The 21,014-nt window shown below is 39.5% G+C and overlaps 2 protein-coding genes across 4 annotated transcripts; both read left to right on the top strand.

The window, feature by feature from the left end:
- Nucleotides 1-3,332: 3,332 nt before the first annotated feature.
- Nucleotides 3,333-4,810, top strand: LOC117469588 (insulin-like). The gene is made up of 3 exons (XM_034114027.1): nucleotides 3,333-3,369; nucleotides 3,980-4,173; nucleotides 4,542-4,810. The coding sequence occupies exons 2-3, from the start codon at nucleotides 3,990-3,992 to the stop codon at nucleotides 4,688-4,690; spliced, it is 333 nt and encodes a 110-aa protein (XP_033969918.1). The 5' UTR covers nucleotides 3,333-3,369; nucleotides 3,980-3,989; the 3' UTR covers nucleotides 4,691-4,810.
- Nucleotides 4,811-7,976: 3,166 nt separating this feature from the next.
- Nucleotides 7,977-19,457, top strand: nipal4 (NIPA like domain containing 4). Of its 3 annotated transcripts, none has more exons than XM_034113992.1 (11): nucleotides 7,977-8,172; nucleotides 11,063-11,167; nucleotides 11,437-11,577; nucleotides 14,289-14,345; nucleotides 14,938-15,028; nucleotides 15,353-15,513; nucleotides 16,707-16,874; nucleotides 17,194-17,273; nucleotides 17,710-17,922; nucleotides 18,932-19,011; nucleotides 19,069-19,457. In XM_034113992.1, the coding sequence occupies exons 1-11, from the start codon at nucleotides 8,133-8,135 to the stop codon at nucleotides 19,205-19,207; spliced, it is 1,275 nt and encodes a 424-aa protein (XP_033969883.1). In that variant the 5' UTR covers nucleotides 7,977-8,132; the 3' UTR covers nucleotides 19,208-19,457. The 3 variants fall into 3 exon arrangements, with proteins under 3 accessions (XP_033969883.1, XP_033969881.1, XP_033969880.1); XM_034113990.1 differs by having other exon boundaries at nucleotides 18,932-19,010; nucleotides 19,062-19,457; XM_034113989.1 differs by having other exon boundaries at nucleotides 18,932-19,457.
- Nucleotides 19,458-21,014: the final 1,557 nt, after the last annotated feature.

The following is a 21,014-nucleotide window of genomic DNA, read 5'->3' on the forward strand; positions in this document are numbered from 1 at the left end:
CTTTTTTCTTTGTCATTTTCATTCACTTTTTTTAGAAGACACATGCTTCATGTATGTCATCATTTATTGATTAAAACTTGTATTAATTCATCAACTCTTCAGAGATGAAAAGTATATAAGTAGATTAACTCATGTACTTACTTAAGTTACATTTTGATGTACTTATACTTTACTTGAGTATTTCCTTTTTCTGCTACATCCTTCACAGATCTGGATGAATGATGTGAAATATAACCAAGTGTTAAATCAGACTTTAGTTCCACCTGGAGTAAATCCACAAGCTACCCTGCAGTATACAAAGTCATTCAAACTAGCTGCACCTTTACCAGCTTTGAGAACACTTTCATGATCAATCATTATAAAACATATCATATATATTATTCTGAAATGGACCAATCTGCACAATGACTACTTTTACTGTCGCTACTTTCACTATATTTTGATGAGAATACTTTTCTACTTTTACTTGAGGAACATTTTGAATGCAGGACTTTTACTGTAACAGAGTATTACTACACTCTGGTACTTCTACTTTTACTCAAGTACAAGATCTGAGTACTTCTACTTTTACTCAAGAACAAGATCTGAGTACTTCTACTTTTACTCAAGTACAAGATTTTTCAAGGCTTTTATTGTCATGTGTACATTAGCTACAGTGTAGTTATGACAATGAAAATCTTACTGTAGGTCACAGGCTCCTCCAACAGTGCAACACAATAAACAGATAAAATATTACAAGTAAATACAAAAAAAATAGAATAAAATAGAATATAATAGAAACAGAATATGATAGAAACTGTGCAGAATAGTCTATATACAGTAATTGGAATATTCATATGATATAAGTTGCAGACAGATGAATGTTCTTTCAAAAGTGCAGGTGTTTAATAGTCTTATGGCCTGTGGGATGAAACTATCTCTGAGTCTGGTGGCTTTAGACCTCATGCTGCGGTACCGCCTGCCAGACGGCAGCAGACAGAACAGATCTGAGTACTTCTACTTTTACTGAAGTACAAGATCTGAGTACTTCTACTTTTACTGAAGTACAAGATCTGAGTACTTCTACTTTTACTCAAGTACAGATTTAAGTATTTTTCCCACCTCTGATATTTACTGACAGTGTTATTGCACACATCAGGGGTATTCCAGTCTATGTGTGGGGGGTCTGCAGGTCTATTAGTACACATATATTATCATATTATCATATAATAACGTTATATTATATTTTACAAGAAATGTAGAAATCTTGTCTGCATGAGAGATTTGACTTATTCTTATAAATGGAAAAGTGAAAATATACTATTCATATTGTTCAACTTGACAGATATCACCACATTTTCTGATATCTTTAAACCTAACATTGAGGTTTGAATATTCCTCAAAGCACAAGTGTTTTTTATTGATTCAACACTAGGAGGAAATACAAGTTAAAATGATCTGTATCTTATCTCTGAGGATGAAGATTAGCAGATTTGGTTTCTGGGAGATTTGAGATGAGACGCTGATTTCTGAGAAAGAGACACTTCTTTGTTTTCCGTCATGAACAGTTTGAGGTGTTGACGCTCGTCACGGTTAATTGGGTGTTCTCTAAGTGACGAACACACAACGTCAGCTAACCTGAGGCTCCATTAAACTCCAAGCACTCTGCGTTCACGTCGTTATAGTCCATCATCACTGAGAAACAAGGGAAATACTCTGCAGCTAAAAGAAAGTATTCATGGTCCGGTGAATATTTATCTTCCATTACACGTCTTCCTTCAGATTGGTGGAAGGAAAACATCCATTTACAGATTCAGGAGTTTATTTGACTAACTTAGTGTATCTACATTTCTTCTAAAACTGAATAACCCTCCACAATTGGTACATATTGTACTCTAACTTATAGAATTGTACACAGAAAATGTAAACAAATCATGAAATAACATTAAAAAAAGGAACCAAAAGTTGTATATGCATGTATATGTTCACTGTCTGTAAATATCAGAGGTAGTAGAAGTACTCAGATCTTGTACTTGAGTAAAAGTAGAAGTACTCAGATCGTGTACTTGAGTAAAAGTAGAAGTACTCAGATCTTGTACTTGAGTAAAAGTAGAAGTACTCAGATCTTGTACTTGAGTAAAAGTAGAAGTACTCAGATCTTGTACTTGAGTAAAAGTAAAAGTACTCAGGTCTTGTACTTGAGTAAAAGTAGAAGTACTGAGATATTGTACTTGAGTAAAAGTAGAAGTACTCAGATCTGGTACTTGAGTAAAAGTAGAAGTAGTCAGATCTTGTACTTGAGTAAAAGTAGAAGTACCAGAGTGTAGGAATACTCTGTTACAGTAAAAGTCCTGCATTCAATATGTTCCTCAAGTAAAAATAGAAAAGTATTCTCATCAAAATATACTTAAAGTACCAAAAGTAAAAGTAGTCATTGCAGATTTTTCCATTTTAGAATAATATATGATATGTTTTGACGAGTATCTCAACATTTTATTTAAGTACAGTACTTGAGTATTGTGTACTTGTACATATCTGCTATTTCTGTTTTGGTTTTTTACTTATTGTGTTATTAATAACGAGTGCATATTTAGCCATTTAAAAAAAATTGCACCTCACCTTATCTGCACTATTTGCTGTTGTTATCATGTGTATTTCCCCGCTGCGGGACAAATAAAGTGTTTTTGATTCTGATATATATCTTAACATAACTAATTTTGTCATGTATGCACATTTATGCAAAGTATTTTACAAACTTAAATATAACTTAGATCTGAAAAGCTCCTCAACTTTTAATTCAAATATACTCTAAACATTATTAACAGTAAATTGTTATAGTTCTATTGTTTTGATATTGTAGGATACATAGTTTTATAATAGTTGCATTGACAGCTAATATAAGATAAATAAAATATGAAATAAAGTTAAAAATCCAGTAAAACTATAGATATTGTTCCAACGTTTTGGAAATAGTTGACAGAACTTCTGCTAAAATAAATGAAGTCTAAATAAATAAATAAATGTCGTACTAGACGGATACACAGTTATATGCACGTTTTAAAAATGAAACATTAAATCTGTAATCCGCGGGTGAGAGTCGCTGAGCTCAGCAGCAGATTGGTGTTCAGTGTCCGTCAATAAGAGGCGATCACATCACACAGATCATTAACTGTGTGTGTTTAACTGAGTGCTGCACTCACACACACACACACACACACACACACACACACACACACACACACACACACACACACACACACACACACACACACACACACACACGCAGGTTGGAGGTGTATATAAGGAGGGGAGGCCTTCTTCTCTGCCTCACATCCAACAGCTCACCTCCTCCTCCTCTTCTTCATCACAGCATCTCCTCCTCCTCTACAGGTGAGATACATTTCTTTATTTTTTTAAATGTATTTTAATTATATTTTTTGAGAACATCATTTTACTTTAAATATTTTTCCTTTTTTCCAATATTTGTTCTTATTTATTCATTTGAATTCATACCAATTTAAATATAGTACTCAATAATAAAATGGTATGTACTGCTCAGGTCTTACTGCTGTAAAGTACTGTAGTAAAGTGCAGTAAAGTACTGTAGTAAAGTGCAGTAAAGTACTGTAGTAATACCACAGTGTAGAAATAATACTTTAAAATAAATAATAATAAACAGATTGTTATGGTTAGAAAAAATTCATAGATGTTTTTGAGAGACACAACAGCACTACTGCTAAATCAAATGAAACGTGTATGTATTAACAAAGTGTGTGTGTGTGTGTGTGTGTGTGTGTGTGTGTGTGTGTGTGTGTGTGTGTGTGTGTGTGTGTGTGTGTGTGTGTGTGTGTGTGTGTGTGTGTGTGTGTGTGTGTGTGTGTGTGTGTGTGTGTGTGTGTGTGTGTGTGTGTGTGTGTGTGGTGTGTGTGTGTGTGTGTGTGTGTGTGTGTGTGTGTGTGTGTGTGTGTGTGTGTGTGTGTGTGTGTGTGTGTGTGTGCAGCTCCTCCACCATGACGGCTCTGTGGCTCCAGTCCGTGTCCCTGCTGGTTCTGGTGCTGGTCTCTCTGCCGGGCTCCCGGGCCGCTCCGGGCCCTCAACACCTGTGTGGGTCTCACCTGGTGGACGCCCTGTACCTGGTCTGTGGGGAACGAGGCTTCTTCTACAACCCCAAGAGAGACGTGAACCCCCTGATGGGTGAGACCCCTGAAAACATCCTGTATCACTACAAATAAAAAGTGCATTATAATGAGTCACAGTGAGGATTGAAGTTGTTGTTTTAAGTTACTAATTTCTTTCAAAAAAGTGCCTTCTATTGAATAAAAGGTATTATTTTATTGGATTATAATGTGTAAGCAGTTGCTTTGAGTCTATTTTGTAGTAGTTTTGTGTATCTTAAGTACTATTACATATTTTTCGTGTGTCTCTGTAGACATTTGAACTCTTTTTAACTCCGATTTTTGGGACGATATAAGCTTTATGGAAAAAATCAAACCAGGATCAAAGTTGCACAGTGACAGGAACACAAAGGTTAAATCCCCGACCCCTCGTCTTTTTCCCGCCAGGTTTCCTCCCCCCGAAGGCGGCTGGAGAAAACGAGGTGGCAGAGTTCGGCTTCAAGGACCAGATGGAGCTGATGGTGAAGCGCGGCATCGTGGAGCAGTGCTGCCACCAGCCCTGCAACATCTTCGACCTGCAGAACTACTGCAACTGAACCACTCTGTGTAGCCTAGCTTAGCATCTCAGCTAACTCTCTGAAACCTAACCACCCCCTACCCCCACCCCCCGAAAAGGATGAAATTATTTTTCCTAGAAAATAAAGTTTTGTGAATTAAGAAAACTGTGTGTTTTTTATTAACGTGATTTTATTACTGTCTTCATTTTCATTGTATTATTATAATATTATTTTTTATGTTACATTTTAATTGAATTAAAATTAAAATTATTATATAATTTACCTATTTTTTTGTTACTGTTTGATATTAATATTTTCTTATCATTTGTATTTAACTTACTTTATATAGACCCTTTTATTATTATTAGAAGAAGGCTATTGATATTATATAATTACTTTATTTATACATTTTTATAGCAAAACATCTAAGCAAAATCAACTTTTTTTAATTAAAATGTAAATGTATTATCATCAAAATAAACTTAAAACTAAAAATACTCATGTAATTATATTAATGAAATCTAATTATTTAAATATTTATCTATGCATTAATGTCTTCAACACGCTAATGTTGCAGGTGGTAGGATAATACATAAAAAGCAAAAAATAATGAAATGTAATTAATTAATGAGCGATAAAAGTAAATACGTATAATACCTAATAAAAAACAACAAGCTAGATTAGTTTTAAATGCAATTAAAAAAAATCTTTGTTTTAAAAGGTGACGCTTACTTTAAATAAAAAAAAAATAAGCAATTAAAGTACTTTCAATAATACATTATATATTATTAGTTTAGTGTGGTTTGTATTATAAATCAGACGAGTTAACGTTACAAAAGGGGTTAAATAAATAGTAGAAAAATACAATATTTACCTCTTGGATGTAGTGGAATAAAAGTTAAAAAAAAATCCAGTTTAATATTTGTATAGAGTGGCGAAGTCCCTCCCCTTCCGGTTGAGCCCCATGGGACCTTATTTCGGAAAAGTTATGCATTGAAGTCAATGGAGAGAGAAAGATTATCTTTCGATCCCGTTTGAATTGTGCCACGAATTACACATATGATGTTTGTCAATTTAAAAGATAATTTTGCAAGTAAAAAAAAAAAAAATGTGTCGTAAAACTGTGAAGTAACACATTTGTTTGTGTGAAACGCTAAATGAACTACATCTCTGGTCAACCACACACGTCACCAAGATGGCCGTCACTACTGTCTTGTCAACAAACGATTGACTATCACCACAATGAAACACGTCCTGAAGAATGTCATGCAAAGCTGCCTGCCTGCCTTCCTTTGATTCTCTCTGAACTGCCTGGTCGTTTTAATGTTTAATGTCAACCATTTGTGCAGATAGCATGAAGTAGAAAAGATCGCCGATGCTAACGTGATGCTAGCATTTCTCCCCCGGAATTAAATGGTGTATTATAGAATGATCACACCGGTGACAGTACTATTCAAAGGGTTCACGAAATATGACTACTACTCTTACTGTTTAACATTTTGGGTTACTTAATGTTACTTCATGTTAAGGCTAATAAAAATGACAAGGCTGTAATGCTAACTAACGTGCTAGCTACTAGCTAGGTAGCTAACTTGATCAAGCCACTCCTGGTCGTTTCATCAGACGGGAAGCAAAAGAACGAGCAAGACCCATTGCTGGTATAATAACAACCTGGTACTAAGCACACAGGCATCTTGTTAAAGTTATCTTATCTTAGCCAGCGCCATATAGATAGATTATATCTATATTGCGCTGATCTTAGGTATCTGAATGGTGGAGGTAAACAATTGTGACATCACTTACGCGACTCTGGGATTTGTAGTCTTTCTAGTTACGTATTTTTCATAGTCTTATATTTCAACAGTTTTACGACAAACTGTGACTTTTTTGACATGGAAATTATTTTTTAAGATTGACAAACATCATATGTGTAATTCATGGCACAATTCAAACGGGATCGAAAGATACGTTTTCTCTCCCCATTGACTTCAATGCATAATTTTTCCGAAATAAGGTCCCATACCCCGGAAGTAAGTGGGAGGGACTTTGCCACTCTATAGAGTGGCGAAGTCCCTCCCCTTCCGGTTGAGCCCCATGGGACCTTATTTCGGAAAAGTTATGCATTGAAGTCAATGGAGAGAGAAAGATTATCTTTCGATCCCGTTTGAATTGTGCCACGAATTACACATATGATGTTTGTTAATTTAAAAGATAATTTTGCAAGTCAAAAAAAAAAAAATGTGTCGTAAAACTGTGAAGTAACACATTTGTTTGTGTGAAACGCTAAATGAACTACATCTCTGGTCAACCACACACGTCACCAAGATGGCCGTCACTACTGTCTTGTCAACAAACGATTGACTATCACCACAATGAAACACGTCCTGAAGAATGTCATGCAAAGCTGCCTGCCTGCCTTCCTTTGATTCTCTCTGAACTGCCTGGTCGTTTTAATGTTTAATGTCAACCATTTGTGCAGATAGCATGAAGTAGAAAAGATCGCCGATGCTAACGTTAGCGTTAGCATTTCTCCCCCGGAATTAAATGGTGTATTATAGAATGATCACACCGGTGACAGTACTATTCAAAGGGTTCACGAAATATGACTACTACTCTTACTGTTTAACATTTTGGGTTACTTAATGTTACTTCATGTTAAGGCTAATAAAAATGACAAGGCTGTAATGCTAACTAACGTGCTAGCTACTAGCTAGGTAGCTAACTTGATCAAGCCACTCCTGGTCGTTTCATCAGACGGGAAGCAAAAGAACGAGCAAGACCCATTGCTGGTATAATAACAACCTGGTACTAAGCACACAGGCATCTTGTTAAAGTTATCTTATCTTAGCCAGCGCCATATAGATAGATTATATCTATATTGCGCTGATCTTAGGTATCTGAATGGTGGAGGTAAACAATTGTGACATCACTTACGCGACTCTGGGATTTGTAGTCTTTCTAGTTACGTATTTTTCATAGTCTTATATTTCAACAGTTTTACGACAAACTGTGACTTTTTTGACATGGAAATTATTTTTTAAGATTGACAAACATCATATGTGTAATTCATGGCACAATTCAAACGGGATCGAAAGATAAGTTTTCTCTCCCCATTGACTTCAATGCATAATTTTTCCGAAATAAGGTCCCATACCCCGGAAGTAAGTGGGAGGGACTTCGCCACTCTATTACATTTTTTAATATAATGTTTCCCACCTGTAGGGGGCATTTGATTGTTTTCACCTGCTGCTCCCGGCGGGGCGGTGCAGGGCGGGGTCAGGTGTCGCTTTGTTTACTAATCCTCCTCTCTGCAGAATCACTTTTTTCCTCCGTGGAGAAGGAAACTCACCGGGACTAGAGAGCCTTTGAGTCTGGCGGAGAGCAGCCTCAGCCGGCCTCATGCACAGGAGCTGCTCGGTGCACTTCACGGTTCTTTCCCCCGGAGTTTCTGCGGAGAGTTTGCCCGGAAACAAGCAACGCGATGCGGGATGTTCACCTGGACAACGAGACCTGCAGGAACGGTACAACTCACTTCTCTTCTTTATCCGTTAATAGAGTTTCTGCCTCTTTATCTCACTAAGGGAACTGTTTGAGACCGTGTTTAAAGCTACATTTTCTCAGTTTAACATGTATTTCATTACTATTTAGAGTTATTAAATGCAGTGGCGTCATGTAATGAAGTGCATTTACTCAAGTACTGTACCTAAGTACAATTTAGAGGTATATTATATACTTTATACTTCTACTCCTCTACTTTTCTGTTGGTAGCCTACTATAAGTATATTTTGAGGCCAATACTTTTGTAGTTTTATTTCAGTAACATTTTGAATACAGGACTTTTACTGTAACAGAGCCTTTTTTATTTTACTAAGTCTGTGCACACACTGAAAACATTTTTCAGAAATTGTTCAAATACCCAGAGGCTGGCAATTCATTGGTTATATATAATAGGGAGAAGACTGAACATCAGTAGGAGAGGACTCTTTAAAGTAGAGACACTATATACTGATATACACCTGAACATCAGCAGGAGAGGACTCTTTAAAGTAAAGACACTACATACTGATATACACCTGAACATCAGCAGGAGAGGACTCTTTAAAATAGAGACACTACATACTGATATACACCTGAACATCAGCAGGAGAGGACTCTTTAAAGTAGAGACACTACATACTGATATACACCTGAACATCAGCAGGAGAGGACTCTTTAAAGTAGAGACACTACATACTGATATACACCAGAACATCAGCAGGAGAGGACTCTTTAAAGTAGAGTCACTAGATACTGATATACACCTGAACATCAGCAGGAGAGGACTCTTTAAAGTAGAGACACTACATACTGATATACACCTGAACATCAGCAGGAGAGGACTCTTTACAGTAGAGACACTACATACTGATATACACCTGAACATCATCAGGAGAGGACTCTTTAAAGTAGAGACACTACATACTGATATACACCTGAACATCAGCAGGAGAGGACTCTTTAAAGGCCCCTACACACCAGGCCGATATCGGCCGTCTTGCGTTGTTTGGCGACAACGGGTTCCTTGTCGCCCAAAGTCAATTTGGTGTGTCCCGAACCCTCGGCCGTGACACGCCTTATTTGGCCTTTCACGGTCGACACCCGGCCGATTCAACATGTTGAATCGGCCGGGTGTCGGACACAAGCTATCGGGCCAAGAAACCACTCTGATCAGCTGCTCAGCTAGCAAACGAGAAGCGAAACGGAAGTGAGGGACGTAAACAAACGATTAAAAAAGGCACAGGACAGCAGCTAAACCCCAGCAGGTGATACTTAAAAGACATCAAACATAGCCCTTAAATGTCCTCTCTTACCTCCCACACATAGCAGGGACATCTCTGATATCGGCGGGAGCGTCCCCGGCTGTCCTCTGCTGAGAGCTCCGTGATTTGTTTGGTCAAGTCCGGTTTTTCATCTCATCGTAAATTTAGCAAGAAGTGGCCATTATTACATTGCTGACTCAATAAACTACACACCCGCCAGAACACTGCGATCATCAGATGCAGGTCTATTAACTGTGATTTTATAGTATGTCTGCACTTTATGTGCTCATTTCATCATGCATGTATTTTTATATTCTAAAACATGTTTTCGATGGACCAGAGTGAAAATGGAACGCACACGCTATTTGTTTGTTTAGATCAGTCTGTTCTTCTTCTCTGTCTTCCGGTTGTTGCCTATTTTGAATGACGAATACACACACCACCGCCTGCTGGTAAGGAGAGTTATTGCCACTCACGCATGCGCAGTTCGTACGTGCTCGGCTGAAGTCTTTGCGGTGATTTCCAGTGCGACACACGGCCAAGACGCAGGAGAACTCGTCGATGGAACTGTCGGTGTCGGGTGTCGGCGAGTTCTCTGGTGACTGCCTGGTGTGTCAGGGCCTTAAAGGAGAGACACTACATACTGATATACACCTGAACATCATCAGGAGAGGACTCTTTACAGTAGATACACTACATACTGATATACACCTGAACATCAGCAGGAGAGGACTCTTTACAGTAGATACACTACATACTGATATACACCTGAACATCAGCAGGAGAGGACTCTTTAAAGTAGAGACACTACACACTGATATACACCTGAACATCAACAAAATAATAATAGTAGTTCATTACATTTATTAGAGCGCTTTTCCGAGTGCTCAAAGCGCTTGACATTACATTTGACACATACCAGACATGTAACAGTGAATACTATCGACAATACCCACAGGAGCAAATTAAAGCCCCTTTAATCGTATTCCCTCGATATCAAATTATTTATCAGACGTGAAACATTTCCCTCCGTCAGTGAGCACAGGGCCTCCGTGTTTGCAGAGTAAATATTGATTTTCTCCTCTTTGTTATGCCAGCTCTCCTCATCAGGTTACTCTGAGTCTGTGGTCAAACCAGTATTACTCAACTCTGCACACACACACACACACACACACATACATTCACGGGTCCACAGGGAGCAGAAACACACTCGGCAAACAACACTCACAGGAACATTTGAACACCGGTTTGTCTCCATGCTTTAATGTTCAAAAAGCTCTTTATTTTTCTCATACTGCCTGTATGAGAGAATGTGTATATCAGCACCTCTTTTCACCCTCTGTCTGAAACCAGATCGCATAATATGGCCCCTTTAACTTTATTTTGTCCTGTGTGCAAGGACTACACTGTTTTTTAGGGCTTTATGTGCATTAAACTGAATGTGAGAAGGACATCAACATCCAATATATTGTATTGTTTCTTCTATGGCTTTCTATGTATTTTTTTTTTTTGTATCTTGTGTTGGAATTGTCGTTGTTTAAGGAACTGTTTTAAGAGTCTTCTTAGGTGTAAACAGGATGTCAAAATTAAATTAAAAGCTTCTGCTCTGCAGGGTCGGGGGTGCGACTGTGGTGCGGCCCTCATTCTGTGGTGTGTTCAATCTCTGGAGATCAAACAACGCTACACACACACCTGGAGAACAGCACACTTACTACAGGTAACACACACACACACACACACACACCTCCTGCATACCTGTGTTCAGGATGGGAGGGGTCTTTGTTTAGGGTTAAAACTCTTCTCACTGCTTGTGTGTAAACATCCGTATTGTTCCAGGATCTCATTTAAAATCTGTTTATTCAAGAGGCAGGGTGTTTTTATAAAATCTAGTTATTGAATAGATTAAAGATTACAATTAGTATTATTATAATTATATTTATTCATTTTTTCCCCAGGTGTGATAAAGTGATTGTATTCTGTCTGCAGATGTGTATTCAGACAGCAGCTCTTACAGGCCGTGGCTCGGTCTCTCTCTGGCGCTGCTGTCGGCCGTCCTGATTGGTGGAAGCGTCATCCTGAAGAAGAAAGCTCTCCTCCGATTGGCCGACAGCGGAAACACCCGAGCAGGTGAGCAGAGGGAGGTCTCAAGTACAAGATCTGAGTTCTTCTACTTTTACTCAAGTACAAGATCTGAGTACTTCTACTTTTACTCAAGTACGTGCAGTAGTATACACCGAGTGCTGCCCTTAAAGGTCCCATGTCATGGCCATTTCTACTGATCATATTTCCATTGTTGAGGTATACTAAAATAGATTTTTATTGTGCAATTTTCCAAACTCACATTGGTTTCTCATACAGCATCTCTGTATAGTATGTGTATTCACTCTCTGTCCTAAACGGCTTGTTGGAGCTCCTGCCCCCCCCCCCTCCCTGTGAGCCCAGTGTGCTCTGATTGGTCGGGACGTTGCGAGGCTCGTTGCTGCGAGGAGCGGACAGGTTTCCGGGTCGGCGATACAGCGAGAACAAGCGAAACTCATCCTGAGCACACACAAACACTCACAGCCGAAGTAAAAACAATAAGTGTGGCTTGATATTGAGTAAGAAAAAGGTTTATAACGCTGTGAGAATGGGTCTGCGGAGAGCATTTCTCCGCCATCCCAACTCGTCTATTACCAGCGTTCAGGGAACTCTATGCAAGTCAATGGGGACTCCCTGTTAGTTAGCCAAGGGATCCTCGTGTGTGAGGTGCTCCACGGATTGGTCCATTTGGGCCTCCTCATCAGTCCACAGTTTCCCTAACAGGAAAAGGACCGGAGCTAGCTTTCGTTCCTGGGTGCGTTGTGCGAGGTGCATCCAACCCCCTGCAGCACATACTTTCCACAGCTGAGGCCATGGGCTGGCATTTCCCAAATTCCCAGACAAGCACCTATCAAACAAAACGTTTATCAGGAAACCGTATTACATCTCTCTCCCCCCCTTCGTTCCTCTCTCTCCCCCCCCTTCGCTCCTCTCTCTCTCCCCTCCGGTACACAGCACCGTAAGACGTAGTGTGGAGTTGCATTAGGTAACGCGAGATACGGCTGAAGCTTGCGCATTCGTTTCTGTTATGGATCAGTATCAACAGTCCTGCCAGTAACGTTACTATATTATCAATACTACTTTAGTTATAGCCTGATATATGATAGCTAACTTTACAATGTTGTGATGTGACCGACGTTAGCTAACATTAACTGTAGCTAATGCCGGTCACTCACCAAGACAGCTGCCCAGTTCTCCACTGATTCTCCTCACACCACAGCTCCATTTCTCTCCGATGGCCGTTATTTCTTCTAATCCTTGGCTGCTCCTGGTCTCTTGGCCGCCTAGCAGGCTCATAATTATAAGGTTGTGGTCCATCATATGCATACGAATATACATTTTCAACCTCTTCTTTGTCAAAACTAGCATTGTGATCCATGTTTATTAATACGGCCGCTCTCCCCCATGTGTCGTCACACGCCGGTGGTCTTTTTTTATGCGGAAGTAAAAATGTCTTACAAAAACGACGCCAGATGTCACTGTAGTGTATATTTCTGTATATTTTTTTGAAAATCTAGTGTATACATAATTTTCCTACACATTTATTCACTGGGGTCTCTAACCTGCAAGTTGCTCTTTAACCTGTTAAGCCCCATTCCCCCGAGGGCGGGGGGAAAATCGCAACATCTGCAAGAAACAGCGTCTGAGGGCTTCTTAACATTTAAAAACCTATTAATGTGTCATACCCACTTAACGGGAAGAAACTCAGCTATCAGACAATATTACCCATTTTTAGCAAAACGAAACATAAGGGTAATAACGAAGGCTCTGAATTAGCCCTGAGCGAAAACATGCTAACACACTTAGCACAGAACTCACGTTAAAATACCCTTATTACTTAGTGTATCTGCACAAACAAGATATCAATTAGCAAGCTGAGATTCCACAGATTCTACAGGTATTAGTATCATTACTGACCGATCCGAACTCGCGACATGAGAAGCTAACGCAGACATCACACCACGTAGCATTAGGTAGCCAACACGGCAATATGTCTTACCTTTGTTGTTTTCTGATCAAAAGTTGTCTTGGCAATGGCATTAAAATGATAAAAACGCTGCTGAAGGTTAATCCATAGGTTAATCCAATGTGTCTGTGTCACTTTGAAATGATTTCTGATAATCCATCAGCAATAAACCTAGTTTTCAGTTTTCAGATTTCAAAGCGTAAGATAGGTTTCGCTTTGGACAAACTGCGTGCGCATAGCTCTGACTTCTCAATGGTAACGTGTGTATGTGGAAATTCCCTTTCGATTCTATTGGCTCTAACGGTTCAAAAGAGTCAATCATCAAAATCGACCAATGGGTTCCCGAGAAACGGCAAATACACCCATTTCCACCCAAATGACCCCAGAGGTCTAAACCTTTCTAAAAAGGTCAAATGTCACTTGTTTTGCATCAATCTTGATACAGGGTACTTATTATATGTTATAGTTTGGATTCCTAAAGCTTTTTGTCTACTATCCCATCATTCAAGGGTGGTTTTCACTATAAGTAATGGTTTATCTTTGGACAGACACTATAATTTACATTTTTTTACTATGTTCAATCTGAATTTACTTTAAAATTTAAAAAAATCTATATTGATTCTGACTCTTCTACATCCAACTCACAGGTTTATCATTGCTTTGAGAAAAAAGATTATTAATTTACCCCTTTTAGAAGTGAAGATATAGTCATTTGTTCTGGGAATGTCATTTTCGAGCCTGAGACCTGAAAAACAGGCTCAGGGCTTAACAGGTTAAATTCCTCTGTGCTCAGGGGACGGAGGACACGGCTACCTGAAGGACTGGCTGTGGTGGGGAGGCCTGCTCACCAGTAAGACGTTTATTTTATTTGTATTTTAAATGTTTTTTTATGTGAGCTATTTCTGAGTGAGTTGTATTTGCTATGTTACGAAGAGTCCAATAATAAGATGGATTTATTAATGAAAAAAGTGGAGATCCCTGTAGCAAATGACCCACCTGAACATGTGATAAAATCCCAATTACTAGTTCAAATTATTTACAGATTATTTGTCAAGCTTTTACATAATTGAGATTTTTTAAAGACAGATTTATGATCAGTTCAAAAAGTTTAAAAATATCATGATATCCAGGGTTTTGTCTGCACCGGGTAACAGTAGCGCCCTCAAACCAAAAGGCAGATTTTCCCCGTCACGTTGTTGTTTACGTCAGGAGACATCTTGTTTACTGGCGTCATGTAATCGAGATAATTGATATATTTTATAAACAAGATCAGAGACACAGTAATCATACTATATCTTTCTAGAGAAACCCTGAAGTTATGACATTGTTGTTTGCTAAAAGCCGTTCTTTGAGCGCATCCTCGGCTGTAAATAAACCTTCTTTAAGCTTAACTAAATAAATGAAAGGTATATTAATGGTTCTGTGTATGTGTGTTTCTGCAGTGGGAGTTGGAGAGGTGTGTAACTTCGCCGCCTACATGTTCGCTCCGGCCACGCTGGTGACGCCGCTCGGAGCCCTGAGTGTCCTCATCAGGTAGCCGTAGCTCTCAAAATATATTCACATCTCAGTTAAAGTATTTTAGTTTCTAGAAATTATGTGTCATGATAGTTCCCCATTTTAGAAATTGAAAAATGAAAGAAAATGGAATAAAACAGACGTATATAAACAGTGAAAAGGTGAAATATAACAAACTGGAATACAAACATGTATACAACCATAAGAATGTATAGAAGAAATGTGCAATACAAAGATGTAATAGAATAAAAAATAGTAAGGTAAGAAGTTAATATATTGGACTAGAGATTTCTTTCCCCATGTTTTGATGATGAATAAATAAGCATATTTGCTGTGTTTCAGTGCAGTTCTGGCACCCTACCTGTTGGGGGAGCAGCTGAACGTGGTGGGGAAACTGGGCTGTTTGTTGTGTGTTTTGGGAAGCATCCTGTTGGTGATCCACGCCCCACAGGAACAGGAAGTGACATCACTACAGGACATGACCGACAAGCTGCTGGACCCCGGTGAGTTTTAGATGAGTTTTATAAACTAAAGTTCAGAGGATCCAATGTTGAGAAACCAAAGATGAAATGTTAAACCAAAGATCCAAGTTTGAGACACCTGTCGCGGCTTCCTTCCTCTGCTCTAATGCAGAATGTTGCTATTGTGAAGTGTTTACTCAAAATAAAATAAACTTTTCACACATTCAACAAAGGCCTTTAGTCAACACAAAATAATAAACAACTTGGGTGGTCTTTCTTTCTTTCTTTCTTTGGCGTCTTTGGGTCTGGTTGCCCATCTCAGTCTCTTTAGAGCAGGGGTGTCAAACTCAATTTCATCGCGGGCCACATCAGCATTATGGTTGCACTCAACGGGCCGGTTGTAACTTTAAGACTATATAAAAATACATATATAAATATTTAATATATTTTAAATAATGTATTATATTACATTATTGCCTCTGCATTGGATTATTATGGGATAGGGTAATAACTTCATAATTAACTATGTCTGAAAGCAGAAGTCTAGGGCAAATAATTGCAAGTCTCTTCAGTGCGCATGTCACAAAATGATTTAAAAAGAAAAGCCACATTCTGGAAAAAAAAGTCAAACTCAAAAAAAAGGAAATGAAATTTAAAAAAAAAAGTAACATTTTGAAAAAAAGTCTAATTTGAGATGCATTGTGGGAGATGTAGTTTATGGGCAACCTGCTTCTGTAAATCGGCATGTAACCGTATAATAAACATATTATATTCTTTGCAAGCTCTTGTGGGGCCACAGAAAATGAAGTCACGGGCCGGATTTGGCCCCCGGGCCTTGAGTTTGACACCCCTGCTTTAGAGCCTTGGAGTTGTAGTAATTTATACTATCTTGACTACATACGTCAATTAGCTTGCCCCTTTTATAAAACAAAACACCGGCTCTAACAAAACCAATTCAATGTTGAGAAACCAAAGCTAACTTACTTAGATTACAGACTTTAAAGTGGTATCATTCTGAACATGTGACTCCAAAATGTTGAATCTTAAAAAGGCTTTTATGTATTGTTAAATTACAACAAGTAAGTCTCTTACTAAATACATTTCCTGCGTCAAAACAAGAAACATGGTCAAATGTAACTCAACATTTGGCAAACAGAGAGTCACCGGCTGTTATATCAATAAAAGATTCACATATTTATTGTATTTAATAACACGTCTTAATTTCTCCTCGGCAGGTTTCCTGGTGTACTTGTCGGCGGTGCTGCTGCTGTGTTCTGTGCTCGTTTTCTATTTCTCTCCTCGGGTCGGTCGCTCCAACATCCTTGTCTACATCAGCGTCTGCTCGCTGCTCGGGGCGTTCACCATCGCCTCCGTGAAGGGCCTCGCCATCGCCATCAACACCGGTGAAATAACAGAATACAGAAACACCATCTCTCTGTTTCTGCTGCATCAATTTGAACTACGGTTTTATTGTCATATGCACAAAGCTACAGTGTAGAAATGGCAATGAAATTCTCCTGACCTGAGCTCCTCCAACAATGCAACATATATAATAACATACAAAATAAAAAGTAATGCAAGAAGTCTATGTACATATGTAAATAGAATATGGGATATACAAGAACAGAATATGAAATTAAATATTGTAAAATAAGACGAAATTAAATGCGATTCTTTGATTTTAAAACATGCGTCATCCTCTCTCTTCTCCTCTGTCGGTAGTGGTTGATGATGTTTCCGTGCTGGCGAACCCTCTCACGTGGATCCTGCTGGTGACGCTCATCGTCTCCATCGTAACACAGGTGAGCTCCAAAGTTAATTTGTGCATTTTCTGTATTGGAAACTTGTACTTGTTACAGAGTATTTTTACAATGTGTGTTAGAGCCATTTTCCTCTCATCATTATGAGAGCTGAGTTTTTGACCGTGTTCTTTTTGTTGTATTTTGATACGGAGAACTTTTAGTTACTTTGAAGCGAGGACGTTTGTCTTCATGTTTGTATGCCGCCATGATCATAGAATAAATCTGATGTGATTCAACGATACAACGATCTCCGCAAAATGTGTTTGAAAGCAAAGAGAGGCGCGTCATAACCCACAACCCCGATAGAGGAAAGAGATTATTAAATGTAGACACGGATTAAAACGCCACAACAATGTGGTATTAGTACTTTTACTTAACTAAAGGATCTAAATACTTCTTCCACCTCTGGCTATGCTCCGGATGTTTCTTCCCGCAGGTGAACTACCTGAACAAGTCTCTGGACACCTTCAACACGCTGCTGGTGTATCCCATCTACTACGTCCTCTTCACCTCCGTGGTGCTGTCCACCTCCATCATCCTCTTCCAGGAGTGGAGGAGCATGAAGCCCGTAGACGTGGTGACGACGCTGGGATCCTTCCTGGTGATCGTGGTGGGCGTCGCCATGCTCCACCTCTTCAAAGAGCTGAAGGTGTGTGTCCACGCCCCACATTCGCCACCTTTAGCTTAGCGGTGGTGACGTGAAGTCATGTGACCGTGCTATAGTTCCTTTATAGCCCAACATTAGCCACCTTTAGCTTAGCGGTGGTGACGTGAAGTCATGTGACCATGCTGTAGTTCCTTTATAGCCCAACATTAGCCACCTTTAGCTTAGCGGTGATGACGTGAAGTCATGTGACCGTGCTGTAGTTCCTTTATAGCCCAACATTAGCCACCTTTAGCTTAGCGGTGGTGACGTGAAGTCATGTGACGTGCTGTAGTTCCTTTATAGCCCAACATTAGCCGCCTTTAGCTTAGCGGGGGTGACGTGAAGTTATGTGACCGTGCTGTAGTTCCTTTATAGCCCAACATTAGCCACCTTTAGCTTAGCGGTGGTGACGTGAAGTCATGTGACGTGCTGTAGTTCCTTTATAGCCCAACATTAGCCGCCTTTAGCTTAGCGGGGGTGACGTGAAGTCATGTGACCGTGCTGTAGTTCCTTTATAGCCCAACATTAGCCACCTTTAGCTTAGCGGTGGTGACGTGAAGTCATGTGACGTGCTGTAGTTCCTTTATAGCCCAACATTAGCCGCCTTTAGCTTAGCGGTGGTGACGTGAAGTCATGTGACCGTGCTGTAGTTCCTTTATAGCCCAACATTAGCCACCTTTAGCTTAGCGGTGGTGACGTGAAGTCATGTGACGTGCTGTAGTTCCTTTATAGCCCAACATTAGCCGCCTTTAGCTTAGCGGTGGTGACGTGAAGTCATGTGACCGTGCTGTAGTTCCTTTATAGCCCAACATTAGCCGCCTTTAGCTTAGCGGTGGTGACGTGAAGTCATGTAACCGTGCTGTAGTTCCTTTATAGCCCAACATTAGCTGCCATGAGCAGAAACAATCCAAATGCCTATAGACAAATATTTAAAGTGAACACAACTAATGCGTTACTATTAGAAGAAAACAAATGTGTTTTGTTAATTTATGTCCTTTTAACCGCCTTCCAGTGCACCATGAAGCAGCTGACCAATCAGCTTTCGGCTCCGGTGGAGAGGGCGGGGCTTGCAGAGGAGGTTTCAGCCAATGGAGCAGCAGCAGCAGCAGCAGCAGCAGCAGCAGCAGCAGCAGCAGCAGCAGCAGCAGCAGCAGCAGCAGCAGCAGCAGCAGCAGCAGCAGTAAGCAGGAATAAGAAGGAGGATAAATACGGACTGATGGACAACATGGTGATCGAGAGTCTTCCTCCCATGAGAGAGGAAGGGCCGAGAGTCTTCATCATCAGCTGAAACTAAAGAAGAAGAAGAAGAAGAGACAGGTTTCGGTTTCCTGTCTAGACTTTGTAGTTCTCTTCTGACTGATTTAAATCTATGGGCACTTTTTATTTTAAATGTTTTTGGTAGGGCTGTAAGTCGATTAAAATAGTTAATCGCGATTAATTGCAAATGAATACCTACCTTAGACTTAGAGGAATATTTTTCAAGTTTTAAATCTTATCAACATATGAGTGGACAAATATGCTTTATGCAAATGTTTGTTTATTATCATTGGAACAATGACAAATATTCTCCTGAATATTCTCAACACAACAATCTCTTCACTCTCTCCCAACCCTGTGTACTTCTCTGCACTGAGCCAGTTGCTCAAACAGACGAGCCTGTTTACAGTTGTCGGCGAAATGCCGCTCCTCTGTCTTCATAACAGTCAAAGCATGAGACTGAAGTTCCCACTGTGGGTCAAAATAATGCGCTGTGATGTGCAGTCGACACGTTGGATGCGATCCGAATTATCTAACGCAGCCCCACGTCCTCCACAATGTTAAGCTGTAGCCACCCATTTAGCTATCGCTGTTGAAAGCTTGCTGCTCGTAGACGTGTCCAGGCGTCTCCCCGGCAAACTTTCAAGCGTGTTCTGCCGCAAGCGAGCGGCAGGTGCGGGGCTGTCAGCATCAGCTGTGTGCTTGGCTTGCTGTTTAAAACACCTTTTTTGTATCCATATCTCTCGCTAGAATCTCCCACCATCCAACTAACAACAACAACAACAACAACAACGTCAAGCCTTTGGGCTCTGAAACTACGGGGCGGGCCGAGGACAAATACACATGCGTTAATCGCACGTTAAAATAATTAGTTGCGTTAAAAAATGTTTGCGTTAACGCGTTATTAACGCGTTAACTTGAAAGCCCTAGTTTTTAGTCATAGTTCACCATTCATGTCCATTATGGAACAAATCACATGTACCTGGATGTCCTGAACCAGAGAGAAACTACTTCACACGGAGTCACTTAATGCGTCTAACGATGGGATGTTTAAACAAATATAATGTAAACGCATTCAAATCATATTAAAGACTGATTTAAATGTGACTCTGGAGGAGGTTTGAGAAATGTTCTGGTATAAATCTATTACTAAGGGGGCCAACCGGGTTACAAGAGACTTGAATAAATGAAATACATGAAAAACAACTACTTAACTACTAAACTGCCGCAAAGGCGCATACAACTCTGATCTGATAATGTGGAGCTATTTTTGTTTTTAGTTTTAACAGCAGCTGCTTTATAAGATGTCACCTGACACCTCTTTGTACAGGGATTATTGTAAATGACTAACAACCTGCAGGTATTTTTAGGACACACACACACACACGCACACACACACACACACACACACACACACCTGCTTCAGTGTAACCTGAGAGCTCAGACTTATAGTGAATGCTGAAGACACTACACCTTAAAAACTGTTTTATTTGTAAATATAATACCTCCTTTTATTACTTGTTTTTTTACTTCTAAAAACAAACAACAAATGATATTCTTAGTACGCAGACAGATGAAGTTGTTGGCAACTATTGTAATAGTAAATATAGTTTAATAAGTTATTTACGAATATTGTTCGTTCATCCTAAAATTCTTTTAGAGCTAAATCAAAATAAATTTGACTTTGTGTTTTCACACATTTTGGATTAAAATTTGATATTTTTTGGACTATTATTTAAAGGACCCATGTCATGCTTTTCTGGTTATTACCCGTCCCCTTGTGTGTTATGAAAGTTTTTCTGCATGTAAACGGTCTGCAGAGTCACAAACCCTCAAAG

The sequence above is a fragment of the Trematomus bernacchii genome, unplaced genomic scaffold, assembly GCF_902827165.1.
Source record: "Trematomus bernacchii unplaced genomic scaffold, fTreBer1.1, whole genome shotgun sequence".
NCBI classification, from domain to species: Eukaryota; Metazoa; Chordata; class Actinopteri; order Perciformes; family Nototheniidae; genus Trematomus; species Trematomus bernacchii.

Excerpts from the sequence above, each read along its gene's own strand:
- LOC117469588 (XM_034114027.1), top strand. The coding sequence starts at position 3,990 with ATGACGGCTCTGTGGCTCCAGTCCGTGTCCCTGCTGGTTCTGGTGCTG. Across the intron at positions 4,174-4,541 it reads AGACGTGAACCCCCTGATGG|GTTTCCTCCCCCCGAAGGCG; the intron begins GTGAGACCCCTG and ends TTTTCCCGCCAG.
- nipal4 (XM_034113989.1), top strand. The coding sequence starts at position 8,133 with ATGCGGGATGTTCACCTGGACAACGAGACCTGCAGGAACG. Across the intron at positions 14,346-14,937 it reads GTGGGGAGGCCTGCTCACCA|TGGGAGTTGGAGAGGTGTGT; the intron begins GTAAGACGTTTA and ends GTGTTTCTGCAG. Across the intron at positions 17,274-17,709 it reads TCGTCTCCATCGTAACACAG|GTGAACTACCTGAACAAGTC; the intron begins GTGAGCTCCAAA and ends TTCTTCCCGCAG.